Here is a 15460-nt window from a genome sequence, read left to right as displayed (position 1 = left end):
CACTCGAATCCTACCCCAAGCATTTTGATTTTTCGCAGAGAGCCTACAATAACTGGCCCCCTCCAAAGAGGAGCCCCAGGAATGCTCATTCCTGACATAGCTGTCCAAGAACCCCTTGGAACCCTGGGACAGCTCAGGCCTCTTTCTGCCTGATGCTGTGGGAAATAGATTCTGAGATGATGAAGGAGAGGTCAAGGGCAGCAAACATGCTTTAAAAAAATCATACTGGAGAAATGCGACGAGGAAATCCAGGCCCTGCCACCCTGCTGCCTCTGCACCAGGGAGTCTGGGCCAGGCGGTGCAGGGGTGGGCCAGGTGCTCTCCTTACCTGAACAGCTCTCGGATCTCCCGCACGTTGGCCTGGAACGGGATGTTGCGGACTAAGATCTTAGATGTCCTCTGCTTGCGGGCCACCTGTTTCTGCCGGGCTGATGTCAAGGCTGGCCTAGTGAATCGAGTGGGAGAGGATTGAGATCATTCAGAAGAAGGGCTTAAGGCTTCCTTCCCCATCCCAAACCCCTGCTGGAGCAGCCTCCCAGGCAAGCCCCAAACCAGGTGGGTAGTGCCAACACGCAGGCTCACTTCAGGTGAGACAAAGGCTTCGCTTGAGCCTGGAGACCTCTGGGGCTGGAGCAAGACTGCCAGGCCTCCCCTTATACTATGGCAGACTGGGTCTATGGGAGGAAGAAGCTCTTCTGTCCTCTCCCCCATCATAGGTGGCTGGATGACATCCATATCATTTGGAGACATGAGTTATGTCTTTTTTTTTTAAATCCTTACTTTTTATCTTAGTAACAATTCTAAGACAGAAGGGCAAGGGCTAGGCAATGGGGGTTAAGTGACTTGCCCAGGGCATCTGAGGCCAGATTTGAAACCAGGATCTCTCATCTCCAGGCCTGGTGCTCTATTCACTGAGATACCCAGCTGCCCCAGTGAGCTAACATCTTTCAGGATGAAGATCTGAAGAATCCCTGTGGGGGTTCAAGGAAGAGAGCCCTGCCAGATCCTTTCCTCTCTTTATTTTCAGAGGAGTAGAGAGGGCTGTGTGGCTAAGACAACAACCCCCAAGCTCCTCATGTGGAAGGACAAGGAGGGTTTTCCCTGCTTTGTGCCAAATCCTAAAGTTGCTTCTTCCAGGGAAGGCCTGGCACCAGTGCTCCTGGGCTCTGCTGAGAGGGGGTAAGTGCTCACCCGGGATTCCTGCCCTCCCAGAGCGGGTAAGCTTCTACCTGCCACTGGGCACTGTCGCATGGGCAGAGGCTTGCTGGTCTGGAGCAAGTAAGCACTAACGGGAGCAAAGAGCTCAGGACGAGCAGTCACTGTCTGATTTTCTGCTAGGAAATGGGAAGGGCATGTGAAATTTCACTGGGATGGGGGATGCCCAAGTGAGGAGAATCCCTCCAGGAATGCAAGTTGGCACCCTGATCACAGATTGCCATCCTAGAAAACTTCCCTGAGGCAACATGAAGGGGTTGAGTGATTTGCCTAAGGGTCATGTGGCCAGTATGGATGAGAGGCAGGACTGGAATCCAGGACCCCTAATCCTGAGGCTGGCTCTCCATCCAGCATGCCAGGCTGTCCACTGCTCATTTTACAGATTGAGAAAGGGAAGACCCAACAAGCTGAGAGCCTGGCCAGCCATCATCAATGAGCTAAGTACTGGAGGCAGAATATTGCTAGGGCTCTTTACTCCAAGTCTGTTGCTTGTCTGCCTGCCATGAAGCAAGGTTTTTCAGTGGATAGAGTACTGGCTTGGAGTCAGCAAGACTCACCTTCCTGAGCTCAATGCTAGCCCGATACTTTCTAGAGGTGTGACCCCAGGCAAGTGACTTACCCTGCCTCAGTTTCCTCCTTTGTAAAATGGTGATAACAGCACCTGGGGTCATTGTGAGGATCAAACGATATATGTGTAAAGTGCTCTGCTAACCTTAAAGTCTTATACAAAGATGAGCTATCACTAGCGTGAGGGGCAGTTGGATGGCCCAGTGGATAGAGCCACAGGCCTGGAGTCAGGAAGACTTACTTTCCTGAGTTCAAATCCAGCCTCAGACACTTCCTCAGTGAGTTACTAAACTTCTGCCTGCCTCAGTTTCCCTAGCTGTAAAGGGGATGACAATGGTACCTTGCTGCCAGGGTGGTTCTGAGACTCAAATGAGATAATATTGTATACTGGCCTATAAACTGAAGGCCTGGCTGCCACCTTTAGGCTCGGCTCCCAGATCTGCCTCTATCCCTGCCCCACCTCCCACTCACTGGCAGGTTATGCCCCTATACGGCTCATTTCAGCTCCGGCCCCTACGGTGCCCAGACCAATGCAATTAGGGGAACGTTTCCCCTCGAATGTTTCCCATTATTATAATAAATGTGTATCAGGCATTTATGCAACGGACCAGAACGGCTCCGGTTTATCACAGGAACGTGTGCTTGGAACACACATACTTAATGACAAAGGGCCAAGCACTGTGGGTAGGAGAGGGGCACTATGGGGTAGAGGGAGTATGAGGGGGTAGGAGGGTAGAGGGGGAGATGGAGGAGGTATCAGGGGGCAGAGGGGGACACTAGGGAGAATGAGGGTTGGGGGGGGTACAAGAAGTTAGAGGAGGGCACTAGAAGGTACGAGAGGATAAAGGGGGACACTAGGGCCTGCCTGGGGACAGTGGGGAGGAAGGTAGGAACAACACTTACTTAACAGCCCGCTCAGAAATCCTCACTTCCAACTTGTGGTCGTCTACCATGCAGCCCTGGGAAAAGAAGACCCGATGACTATTTTGTCCTCTCAGAAACCCTCATCTCAGTCCTCCTTGTTTACTGGAGAATGGCCTGAGCTGTCTATGGTGAGATTGTTAGTGTGGAGAGAAACCAAGGGATCACTCACTGCCCAAGTGGAGGGCCAGAGCAGAGCCTGAGGATTAAGGGAACCACGTCTGCTTTTTCTCCCACAAAGCTGGTTTTGTGGGACTGTGCCAAGGGTTGCTCTGCTCAGGCATTTGGCCAAGGAAAACCTATGTCCCTCCTGCCCCTGCTACTTCCCTCGACATCCAGCTCCAGACAGGGACTGGCAGAGACTAAGGGGAGAATGTTCACGGTCAAGTAGCTTCTCCCCTTCCAGCCTTATCTGAAGTCAAAAAGATTTAGGAGCAGAAGGAAGTTCAGGGAGCATTCTAGTCCAACCTCATCATTTTACAGATGAGGAAAAGCAGCCTGGCTCAGAGAGGAAGCAATGGGCCCCAGGTCTGGGCCCATATTGGTAGAGCCTGAGAGCGGGGAATCAGGGGGACTCAGGTTCAAGTTCCATCTTACGCAAGAGCTCCAGGAGAGTCACTCAGTCCCTGAGTCTCAGCTTCCTCAACTGTAAAGTGGGGATGATAGCCCTGACCTGACTGAGTCTTTGTAAGTTAAAATGAGAAACTACTGTGCAAGGGCTGCAACAGCGTTTGCTATTACAATGATTTCAGTTCCAAAGCCAAGCTCCTTCTACCACGCTATGCTTGTCCTGTCCAAGGCCTCCTCCCATGGAGAGTCCACACTCCAGACTTGGACCAACTTGCCCCAGGTCCAGAGGAAGGGTCTTTGGTTGAGGGAGCCCTCTCTGCCCACAGAGTACAGCTCCAGGTCTCAGTCTCACGGTTAGAAGCGTCTAACTGGGTTTGGAGCCTGGACCTTCTGCTTTTAAGTCAAGGCATCTTCCACCCCAGCCCAGCAATGAGAAGACAACACACAAGCAGTGGGTGGTTAAGGATGACAGTGAGGGGCTCTCCTGTGGGCAAGTCAGGTCTGGCTGGGGGACAGGCTGTGACCATGAGCCTGCCTGTTCTCAGGGATCCCCACCCCACTCTGAGTTCATATTTCCTCCCCATTGGATGCTGCCAACCAACCCCCAGCCCCATCTGCGGAAAAACCCCTGAGGTACAAGGTCGTGGCAGTTCCTTACCTGGAGCTGTTTGAGGGCTTTCTGGGCCTGTTCTGGCTTCTGGTACTCTACAAAGCCGAAGCCCATGGACAGCGACACACCTGGAAGAGAGAGATGGGATGACTGGAACCCTCAGGTGGATATTCCATGATAAGAACAGTGAGGCACTGAGAGGAGAAGTAACAAATAGGGGTCTAGAACACCTTCGTTAGAAGCCATCTGGCTCAGTCCCCAGACCGGGTACCTTTTCTTTTTGAAAATTTTTCTGAGGACAAGAAAATTTTTTTGTCACCTGAAAAAAACTCCTGTTTTTAAGACAAGAAATGATTCTGGGAGGAGAGGGGCCAAACCTGACCCAAGGCCCCTTACCCAGCCCCCAAGATGGCAGGGCCCCAGGACTTAGAAGATCACAGCTATTGTCTACAGAAATAAGAAGTCTTTGCATCTGTCCTGTTGCCACCAAAGACTCTTCATTGAGGACTTGTGATGCTGGGGAGGAAAGGGGCACCTGGCTGGGGGGGACAGGAAGGAGGGGAGGTAGGTGGGGAAGGCCTTGCCCTCTCTCCGATGCCTGCCTGAGTAAGCAGGGGTCAAGCTTGGTTGGCTTGGCCCCCTGGGGAAGTTAGCTGGGAGTTTGAGGCTCGAGTCTACCCTTCCTTCCCTTCATCCCAGGCCCAAGTAAAGGCTCTCGTCGGGGAGGTCCATCATGGAGCTTAGCATCCAGGAGAGAAAGAAGACAACGAGAAAACACAACACAAGACAAAGAAATTGGCTGCCTATGTTTAATAACCTCTAGCTCTTAGGGCCAGGGAGATAGAAACTCCCATGGAATAGGCCAAGCAATCCATAAGTATTAGGCACTGGCTGTGGATTAGGAACAGCCCTTAGGCTGGGGACACAGGAAAAGGGGAAACAACCCTCCAGGAACTCCCACTTTAATGAAAGGCAATGGGTGCACTGTAGAAATGAAGAAGAATTCATTATGACAGCGCTCTTTAAGGCTGTTCATCTTCATGACAACCCTTGAAGGTGCTGGCATGAGCCTCATTTTACAGATGAGTAAACCAAGGCAGGCACAGGTCACATGATTATTAAATGTCTGAGGCAAGATACGAACTCAGGTTTTCCTAACTCCAGGCCCAATGCTTTCTCTATTGTAGCAGTCATAGGATATCTTCATGATCAGGGGCGGCAAGTGACTTAGGAGATAGAGGCCCAGGCCTAGAGATAGGACCTAGGTTCAAATTTAGCCTTAGACAGTTCTAGCTGTGTGACCCTAGGCAAGTCATTTAACCCCAACTGTCTAGGCCTTCTTGCTAGCATTTCTGCCTTAGAACTAATACTCAGTACAGAGAAAAAAAGGTGCCTTCCCCACCCCAGTTGATGGAAAGACCACCACTGGGGGAAGCAGAGGAGCCTCATGCAGAAGCCAGGGATCCTAAGGGCCAGAAGTGAAGGGAGAGTCTATCAAGCATAAGAGATGGCCAGGACAGTGATGGCAGAGGAAGGGGAGCTTCTGGTTCGAGAAGCAGCAATGAGGTCTGGACCCCACAGTTCATGGAGGGGAGTTGTGTGGATGAAGACCAGAAAAAGAGGAAGGGGCCAGAGGAAGGGGGGGGGGGTGAAGAGCACATCCAAGGTGTCCAGGATCTGTCTCCTCCTGGAGGAAACACTAAGCTCCATGAGGCAGCCCCTTGTCCAAGCTGGGATGAAGCTGTAAATGTCTCTGCATGATGCTTGGAAAACAAGAATGCTTAATGGGGGGTATGACGGGCAGAGTACCGGGCCTGGCATCAGCAAGCCCCAAGCTCAGATCCAGCCTCAGATATACACTAGCTTAGTGACCCTTGGCAAGTCACTTAGCTGTCTGCTTCCTTTCCTCACCTGCAAAGTGAGCTGGAGAAGGAAAGAGCAAACCGTTCTCGTGTCTGCCAAGAAAACGATGAATGGGGTCAAGGAGAGTCAGACAGGACCGAAACATCAAATAACAACCGCCGCCACCACTGAGCTCAAAGGCCAGGTCTCTCCCCACCAGGACCCGTCATTGCAGACGCCCACCGGACGGAGCGTGACTGAGGTGACCAAACATCACTAACAAAGGCTCACTGCTCGATGTGGGTAGCTCAAGGCAAATGTAAGCACTGGGAGGCCCAGGGCTGGCATTCACGTTTATCTGCCTGGCCCAGAGCCAGAAGCTTCTTCCAGAACAGAGAATGCTGCTCCTCCTCCAGAGCCACCCTGTACTTCATGCCCCACATGATGGTGCTGAGGATGCTCGTCACAGGCCCAGGATCAGAAAGGTTCTGAGACTGTCCTGTGCAGAACCAGCCTGGCCAAGTGGCCCAAATGACTGTTAATTACCCAGTAACTGACACAAGAACTAACTCAGAAACACAACACAGCCTCAGGGGAGGCTCCCCCGAGATGCTGAACCAAGAATCCCCATGAGGCAGCCCTGAGCAGCCAATATGTGGGAAATCCCAAGGGCTCTCCCTGTGCCCTCCCCACGTCTCAAGCAAGAAACTTCAAATTCAGGAGCTCTTCTTCATCCCTACAGTGCACCCATTGTCTCATTAAAGTGGGAGCTACTGCAGGGCAGCAATCTGTTTCCCCTTTTCCTGTATCCCCAGCCTGAGGGCTATTCCTTATCCACAGTTGGTGCCCAATACTTGTGGACTGCTTGGCCTATTCCATGGGAGTCTCCCTGGCACTAAGAGCTAGGCCGGGAGGTTTTGGGGTACAGACTCCTTTTCCAGCTGAGTGGGGCCTGGGGAGTTTTTCTCAGAATGATGTTTGTCAGCACACAAAATAAAAGAGGAAAGATTATGCTAAAATATAGCTATCAAAATTAGAAACAAAAACCAGGGATGTCTCTCTCCTCCCTTCAATGATGAAATACTTTGAGAAAGGCGGTCTATTCCAAGGGCCTCCAAGCCCTCTCTTCTCAGTCCTGTTAATTTGACCCAGAATTTCTGTCTTGGAATCATCACTGTGTACTGGTTCCAAGGCAAAAGAGAGGGTTAAGTGACTTGCCTAGGGTCACAGTGAATGAATGAAGGGAACCTAGAAATAATTCTGGGGCAGCTAAGTAAGCAGCACAGTAGATACAATTCCAGGAATGGAGTCAGAAGGTCCTGGGTTCAAATCTAGCCTAATATACTTCCTAACTGTGGGACACTAGCTGAATCACTTACTTCCCAATGCCTAACCCTTACCACTCACTCTTCTGCCTAGAAAACCAATGCATAGTATTGATTCTAAGACAGAAGGTAAGGGTAAAAAAAGGAAAGAAAAGATACTAATTCTTCCACTGTGTCATCACCATCATCCTCCTCCGATGATGACAGGCTGAAGGTTTCAACCAGTGAATATTTCCTTTAAAAGAGACCAAAAGGCACCCCCTGGAGCCCAATGAATGGGTTTCCGCTTCCAGGCTTACCTGCTTTGTTCTTTTTCTTGGAGATGCTACAGTTCTTCACCTTCCCGACTTTGGAGAAAGCCTAGAAGAGAGAGTCTGATCTCAGATCCTTCCCACAGTGACCAGACCACCCAAAGAGTCTGTGAGAAACAGACTGGACTGCTGAGATTCCCAAAGTCTCCTGCAGAGCCCTGGCACTGGTATAACAATAACAACAACAACAACAATGAGGAGCTCAGCAGCAGGGGGCTCAGTGGATTGAGAGTCAGGTCTAGAGATGGGAGGTCCTGGGTTATCAGACATTTCCCAGCTGTGTGACCCTAGGCCAGTCACGTCACCTCATTGCCCAGCCCTTACATTCTACAGCCTTGGAATCAATAGTGACTGGTGATTCCCAGAGAGGAGGTAAGGAGGAAGAGGGAGGAAGCAGCAGTGCGGGCTCCCTTCACTCCTACAACAAGGCCACAAGCAGCTGCTGCCACTGCCATCTCCATCGTCTTTCTGCTCTTTATGAATATGTTCAGGCAGACAAAGGTTGGGTGCCTTGCCCAAGGTCACTGGGCTAGTAAGGCTCTGGATCTGGATTTGAACTTGAGTCTCCTTGACTTCAGATCCAGGGCTCTGGGGACCACTACGCCCTCTTGGTTCCTGATATCCCTCATGCTTAGCCCCATGCCCGGCTTGGATGTGTATGGGGAGGGGTTGAGGAAGAAAGTGGTGGTGTGAAGGGGAGCGAGAGCACCCTCTCCAATCCTGCTTGCTCTGGCCCAACATTGCCCCCCCCCCCCGCCCCCCGGAACCTGAGCCATGGTCTTCCTGTGCTAGGGGCAGGGGAATGAGGGGAGGCTTCTGGGGGCTGGGGGGTCTGAAGCTGCCATCATCCAGGCAAGCTGGGGTCAGTCTCTGGGCTCAGAGCCAGTTGTCCAAGGCCTGGGGACAGTGGGAGGTCCCTGCAAAGCTTCCAAAGCACCAAAAGAACATGCGGGTGGGCTGGGCGGTGGGGAATGCCAGGCAGAGGGACGTCTGGCTGAGCTCAATGGAGGATGGGCTTGAGGACGAGAGGCCTGGGACCCGCAGAACTACATGGTTCTGGGCAGGGGGATGGAGCGGGCCTCAGAGGCCATCTGCTCTCATCTCCCTGTTCTGCAGATGAACAAACTGAAGCTTAGACATCATGCAGTGGGATGAAGGGAAGCCTCATCTCTATCCTGACTTTGTAGGAATCCTGCTGACAACATGCCTGATGAGCTTGGCTAGCTGTAGCTTGAAGCCTTCTTGTGACAGGGAACTTATGAACTGATAGCGCTGAATGGATCTTCTTCCTCCCTTCCTTAATCAATGACTCACCTCTTTCAGCGTCTCCTCTGTGGTGGAGAAATTGAGGTTTTTGATGAACAAAGTACACCCGGGTAGACCCTCCTCATCATCGTCATCATCGTCTTCCTCGCTTGGGGCATCCAGCTTCTTTTCTGGAGCCACTGCTGCTCTTTTCTCTGCCTCTTCTGTGGTTTCACCATCCGGCCCTGGCCCCAACCCAATGGAGATCAGTGTTAGGGTGGTCAGGGGGTTAATGCAGGTGAATGGCAGGGGATTGGGGGTCCAGGTGGGCTGAGTAGGAAGGGGCTTGGGTTGGAGCTTGTTAAATCGACTGGAGGGAAGCTCTGGGACCACCCCCCACCCCCACCCCATTCGCTCCCCAAACCTTCCTAGGGAGGCCAGGGGCCCTGTTTCAGGAATGGATTACTAGTTATCTAGGACTAAGGCAAACTGTAGTGAAAGTAAAAGAAAGAAACCAAGGACAAAAGGATGACAATGAAGAATTATAGCTACTTCTAAGAGATAAAGGGAGAAGAGTGGAATGATGGGGAGCAAAGGAGGAGAACAACCAGAAAAATGTCCCCTGAAAAATTTTTTTAAACCCTCACCTTCCATCTTTGAATCAATACGATGTATTGGTTCCAAGGCAGAAGAGTGGTAATGGCTGGGTAAGGGGAGTTAAGTGACTTGTCCGGGGTCACACAGCTAGGAAGTGTCAGAGGTCATATATGAACCCAGGACCTTCCAAATTTAGCCCTGGCTCTCAATCCACTGAGCCACCCAGCTGCCCCCCCCCCTTAATGCTATCTCCCAAAGTGTAAATTTTAGATTTACTCCACCCTGCTTAGTCTTTAAAATTTTAGCAACCAGGAATATATACACTGCCACTTAAGGATTAAGTGTGGGGAAGGTCTATGACCCTAGGGTGCTAGCAAGTGACAAATCAGAAATTGACTGACACTCCCCTCCCCCATCCAAAAGCCAAGTTTAGGCCACCATTGGCATATGTGAAACACAGGAAGTGATGTAAAGAACTGCCTATATATTTTGTGTCACTTCTTATGAGAGGGACTTGGCCATGGAACTCAACTGTGAAGGAGCTTGAGCATGAGACCTCAGACTGCTTCCTTTAGATGATTACACGGTGAGTGATAAAGCCGACTCCCCTTTCCTTGGCTTTTCTGGAGGCACCAGCCTCTGGAAAGGCCCCTTGGCTGAGGCCTCCAAACTCCTGCTGGGTTCAGACCAGGCTGGGGCAGCTATCCTTCCCTCCTTCCCCCCCCCCCCCCATTCTTAATTTCTTCCTTCTATTGTAAATGAACCAGCATAAAAATTCCATTCTGACTTGAGTATTTCATTGGGATTTAGAATTTAAATCCCTGGTGACCAACTAAAAATATATATATTCAGTTCAACCATAAAATTTACCCCAAATAAAGTAGAGTAGAGGAGCAAACTCACAGGAAGGTACCTATTTATAGTGTGGCTCTTCATGTGCTGGCAAAGAGGGGACCCACATACTGGGGATGATGACCTAAGAAATCACGGTGTGTGGTTGCAGGGGAATGCCACTGTCCCAAAGACAAAAGGGAAGCCCAGGAAGACCTGAATGAATTGTTACAGAGGGAAGGGGACAGACCCAGGAGAGCAAGAGATGACACAAACAACACTGAAAGAACTTTGAGCAACTATGGAGCAGGATAGGCAGGGGCAAGAGAGGGGGAGGATAAGTAAGGAGGAGAGAAAGAAAGATGAAAGGGAGGGAGTAAGGATACAGAGAGGGAGGGAAGGAGGGAGAGAGACAGACAGGCAGGCAGACACAGAGGCAGAGAGAGACAGAGACAAGTGAGGTATCTTTTTAAAAAACTGAAGGAAAGCCAGAAAGAAGCAGACAAGTGGGGAAGTTTTGAAAGCTACAAGTTGAACTTATCTATTTAAAAAGCTATACATAATAAAGACCAGCAGGCTCCTGTACAATCCTCCTTCTGTTCTTTTATGGATATGGAAGCTCTGATTTTATTTGGTGTATATGAAATTCTAAATGAAAAAGAAAAAAGCCCCAGGTCCCTATTCACATGGATTGTTATGGGCTGCCCCTTGGTTTTGGTTGAGGCATAAGGAAAGGTGGTATTGGGGCTGGAGGTGTGGGGAGGGAATGACACCAGGCATGCTGCAGTATGTTGACAAGGGCTCAAGAGGAAGTCTAAGCTTTGTCTCTGTCTCTTTGGGCCTCTATTATCTCTAGTTGCTGTGGGCTTGGTGGATAGACTGACTGGCAGAGTAGGGTCATGGAATTACCTAACTTCCAAGGTAGAACTAACCTTAGTAACTAACCCTGAGTCCCCCTCATGTCCAGAAGGGGTCCTTGCTACAACATACTGAGGTTGCCCAGCCTTTGTGTGGACACCCCAGTGGCTGTAAGGACACCCAACAAGGGACTGTCCTCACTAGGTCTGTCTGACTTGGTGGCCATCACAAACTTGGCTGAGGGGCTGGTCAGGTGCATCCACTGAAAAATTCAAACCATCATCACACAATGCTTGATTCAATTGGAAAGGCGCTTGGGGATGTCACTGAAATGGCCAGCTCTTGTTCACAAAAGTCTAGTTTGTCAACAGATATGACTACTATCATGGGAAAACCAGGGGATGGGACCCCAGTCTATGCTAGTCTTTATTGTTATTCATGAGTGTAAATGGGGGACAGTAAGGGACAGTGTTGAATGCAAGTTATGCCTCTGGCCTTGAATGTTCTCACTCTTTACCTCTATAACTTGAAACCCCAGGCTCCCTTCCAAGTGTGGGTGCTGTCTCCTACACAAGATCTTTCTGGATACCCCCAAGTAATTACTTTGTATAGATTCTGGCAAAGGAATGACCTGTTCCCTGTTCCCAAAACAAAACTAAGTTGAGGAGAATTAGGAAAGGCTTCCTGCAGAAGGTGGAACTTTAGGTGGAATGTGAAAGAAGCCAGGGTAAAGAGGGAGTGTTCTGGGCATGGTGACCAACCTCAGGAGAAGCCCAGAGTTGAGGGAAGGAGAGTCTACTTTTAGGAACAGCCAGAAGGTCAGTGTCAATGTACTGAAGAGTAAGTGTTGGGGGGTAAGGAATAAGGAGAGTGGAAAGGCAGGAGGGGGCCAGGCTACAAAGGGATTTAATAACCGAAGGATTTTGTATTTTTAGCAGTTCTTTTTGAAAAGGCAAAGAATTGGAAACTGAGGAGTCATCCTGCACCATAAGGAATGATGAATGGAATGAGTTCAGAAAAACCTGGAAAGACTTCTATGAACTGATGCAAAGTGAAGTGAGCAGAACAAAGAAAACACTGTACAGGGTCACAGAAACAATACACAATGATCAGCTGTGAAGGACTAAAATGTTAATAGCAAAGCAAGTCTCCAAGATAACCACAAGGGAATCATGAAGAAAATGCTCTCCATAGCCAAAGAAGGAATGGTTGGGGGGCTGAGGTAGATCAAAGTGTGCATCTTCCACTATTTTTCCTTCATGAGATTTCTATTGAATGTGTAATATGTCTTCTACTATAAAATGAGCAACACATAAATTTGTAGCACATGAAAGTATGGGAAAACTATATCTATTCAGCATCTGGGCATGGGGAGGGAGAAAATCTAAATTTGAAAATGTCAAAAACCAATTGTCAAAAATTATTTCTACACATAACTGAACAAATAAAAAAAAAAACCCAAAGGATTTTGTACTTGATGTTGTTGGTAACAAGGAATCACTGGTCATTATGGGTCACTCAGAGTTAGTGGAAAGAAAGAACAAGAACCAAGTCCTTGTGACTCCTGGGAGTCCTAATCTCTGGGCATCTAATATAAATCACAAAAGAATTGAGGTTCCAAGAGAGATTACATAAATGGATGACAATCCAGGGAGTAATGACATCTACTTTCCTGATGCTAAGGGAATCTTTCTTGTTCTTTGCCCTGCCCAGTTCCAATCATCATGAACCTTCCCAAGGAAACTCAGCCCCTGCTCCATCTGGGTTAGACCAGCATGGTCTTCCCTGTAGAGGCAGGAAGGCCCCAGTAACTGCAGAAAACATAGTTAGGAGCAGTTACCAAGTCATATGTGTTCTGGGATTGTTTCTGGACAGCTAAGTGTGTTTCCTCTTCTTTAGACTCCAAATGGCCACAGTTCAGGGGCACTAGTAGAGGCCAGGTCCAACAAGATAAGGGGAAAGATGTTTCTCAGGTCCCCAGGCCTGTCCTAGTTTAACCTTAAGGGATGTCAGGCAATGCCATCCCAGAGATGATGAGGAAGATGCCCTGGCTCCTGCACACACCTTTAGGAATGCCATTTTAAACCTTGATAAGAATGAAAGGGGCTTCTTGGGGGGGTTCAAGCCAACTGAATTCTCTCTTGAAGAGCACCCCCTACCCCCATCCGTCCTTTAAAAAACAAACTTAATACATCCAAGTCCTAATTAATCTTCAAGGGCTTAGTCATGAAACATCCCTTTTATCCTTTACTGGAAATTGTAACAGTGATAATGCTGTCTCCTTAATATCAGCTGAGCACACAGCCTTCCATCTCTCTGCCTCAAAGGTATAAATACATATATATTTACACACAGGGAGGGGGGCGGGGGGAGAGAAAATCTGCATTTTTCCCATAAAAGCTTCTCTCTCTGACCCCCACCCACCCACCCCAGTCCCACAGAGTTTGCCCCATAAGGGGTTCTCCAGCAAAGCCATTTATAGTAGGAATCCAAATGTAGAAAAAAGGAATGAGAATTCATAACTGTCTTAAGTGATTTTAAAACAAGTTACTCAAGGCAGCAGAAACCTACAATGAAATCAGATGGAAGAATAATAGCTCACGTTTTTCTGGTGTTTTAAGGCCTATAAAGTGCTCTATGTATGATAATGTCAGGTTGGTGGTCAGAGAGACAGGAGTTATTGAGGCAGGAGATGAAGTGATGAAAAAGATTAGATGTGACCTTTATATTGTTTTCCAGTCATTTCAGTTGTGTCTGACTCTCTGTGACCCCATATGGGGTCTTCTTGGCAAAGATCCTAGAGAGGTTTGCCATTTCCCTCTCCGGCTCATTTGACAGATGAGGAAACTGAGGTGGGCAGGGTTAAGTGACCTGCTCAGGGTCACCCAGCTAGGAAGTGTCTGAGGCTGGATTGGAACTCAGAAGATGAGAGGCCTCCTGACTCTAGGCCCAGCATTCTGTTCCCTGAGGTACCCGAATACCCCAAAGCTTAGTACATAATAAATAATTCACGTTTCATCATCCCCATTTTGTAGATGAGGAAACTGAGGCTCCCAGAGAGAGGTTAAGTGCCATGCCCCATAGATGATGTGGGATAGACAGAAACCCAAGCCTTTTTGACTCCAGGCTCGGATCTTTAGGCCCTGCACCACACTATCTGGGGTTCTCTAAATAATAAAACCAGAAGCACTGCTTCCTCTCTTGCAAGGTTCAAGGTTTCCCTACCTTAGGGGCCAGGTTCATTACTCTGGCCAGACTCAAGATGAGTGTGTCAGGTTGGTCCATTACCACAGCCTTGTACGCCAAGTCTTTCCAGCTTAATTAGCCCTTCTAGAGTTTGGGAACAGGGCAAGGGTTCCAGGGGGCCAAGCCTTGGGGAGCCCAGGGTCACCCCTACACCATAATGAGGGACGCTGATAAAATGTGAAAATCACTTTCCTGCTTGTGAAATCTCTTCAGGGGAGGGGCAGTCTCTAGGATCTTAACAATTGTAAGCAGCAGTGAAAAACCTCAGGGACTGCATATTTGTATCAGTGATCAGGCTCACCATGGACTCAGAGATTTCTAAATAGAAAAATCAAGGAGTGAAAGAGGAGGAGGTCCTCATGGCAACCATGCTTGGTAAGGCTGAGCCCAATTTATAGGTAGAAAGAATGAAACCCAGAAAAGCAAGATGCCCCCCCCCCCCACACACCAAAATAGGGGCAGTAGTAGGTGTTCTAGGACGGAGGAAGAAGACCAATGGGATCCAATGGAGAAACCTGCTGGCTTTTTAGTCAGAGGACCTGAGTTCAAATCCTGTCTCTGATGATGTATGACCATGACAAAGCTACTTTATCATCTTTCTGGGCCTGTTTTCTAATCTGTAAAATGGGAGGTTTGGTCTAGGTGGACTCTGGGGTCCCTTATAGTTCTAGGTCTAAAAGTGTATGAAGTATATGAACATGTCCAGAGGAGTCCCATGATCTCTACAAGTATGAGAACGAGGGCTATAGGCAGAAGACTCAATAAGTAAATTGGCTGAAAAGTCCTTGCCGTGTCCTCACTTCATCCAAGCACCCAACACTACCAAAGAGCACTGCCTCGCTCCTCCCCAAGGGAACTACTTCTTAGCACTGCCCTTAGCGTGACATTTGGGTTTAAAGCAGAGACAGCACAACCCTCCTAGAACACAATTAACACAAGTCAGAAATCTGGCTTGTTCCTAGCATGGCCAGGACTCCATGGCCCACTCTGTCCAGCGGGAGTGTCAAGTCTCCTGTAGAAGACCTCAAGTTGGAAGAGAGCCATCACATCAGAGCCTCAAGCTGGGCATTTCCTCGACCATAAAATAAAGGTGAATGGGTAATCAGGGTTAGTTTGGGGAATGCACCCCACCTCCAGGTTGAAACAATGAATTCACAGGATACTGAAGAGTGGGTTTCCCCACACTGGGGCCCTTTGAATGAACCCTTTTTTTTTAGGGATGCTGCAGATACCTGCTGAGGTAGGGAGCTGGACCAAGTGGCTACCAATGTCCTCTCCAACCCTGAAAGTCTTTAACTAGATGATCTTGAAGGCGTCAAACA

General features: G+C 49.1%; 1 protein-coding gene across 4 annotated transcripts in view; it reads right to left on the bottom strand.

Moving 5' to 3' along the window:
* The window catches only part of RBM19 (RNA binding motif protein 19), a 177309-nt gene that overhangs the window by 128844 nt on the left and 33005 nt on the right, over window positions 1-15460 (bottom strand). For all 4 annotated transcript variants that reach the window (XM_007489996.3, XM_007489999.3, XM_007489997.3 and 1 more), the window contains exons 17-21: window positions 8676-8851; window positions 7350-7410; window positions 3932-4011; window positions 2686-2741; window positions 329-445 (exon numbers count right to left, since the gene is read on the bottom strand). In XM_007489996.3, the coding sequence (XP_007490058.1) occupies window positions 329-445; window positions 2686-2741; window positions 3932-4011; window positions 7350-7410; window positions 8676-8851 (490 nt within the window). The remainder of the gene's footprint in view (window positions 1-328; window positions 446-2685; window positions 2742-3931; window positions 4012-7349; window positions 7411-8675; window positions 8852-15460) is intronic.

Source organism: Monodelphis domestica, chromosome 3, assembly GCF_027887165.1.
Source record: "Monodelphis domestica isolate mMonDom1 chromosome 3, mMonDom1.pri, whole genome shotgun sequence".
Classification (NCBI taxonomy): domain Eukaryota; kingdom Metazoa; phylum Chordata; class Mammalia; order Didelphimorphia; family Didelphidae; genus Monodelphis; species Monodelphis domestica.
Note: the sequence above shows the minus strand (reverse complement) of the source record. Positions and strands in the feature narration are given on the sequence as shown.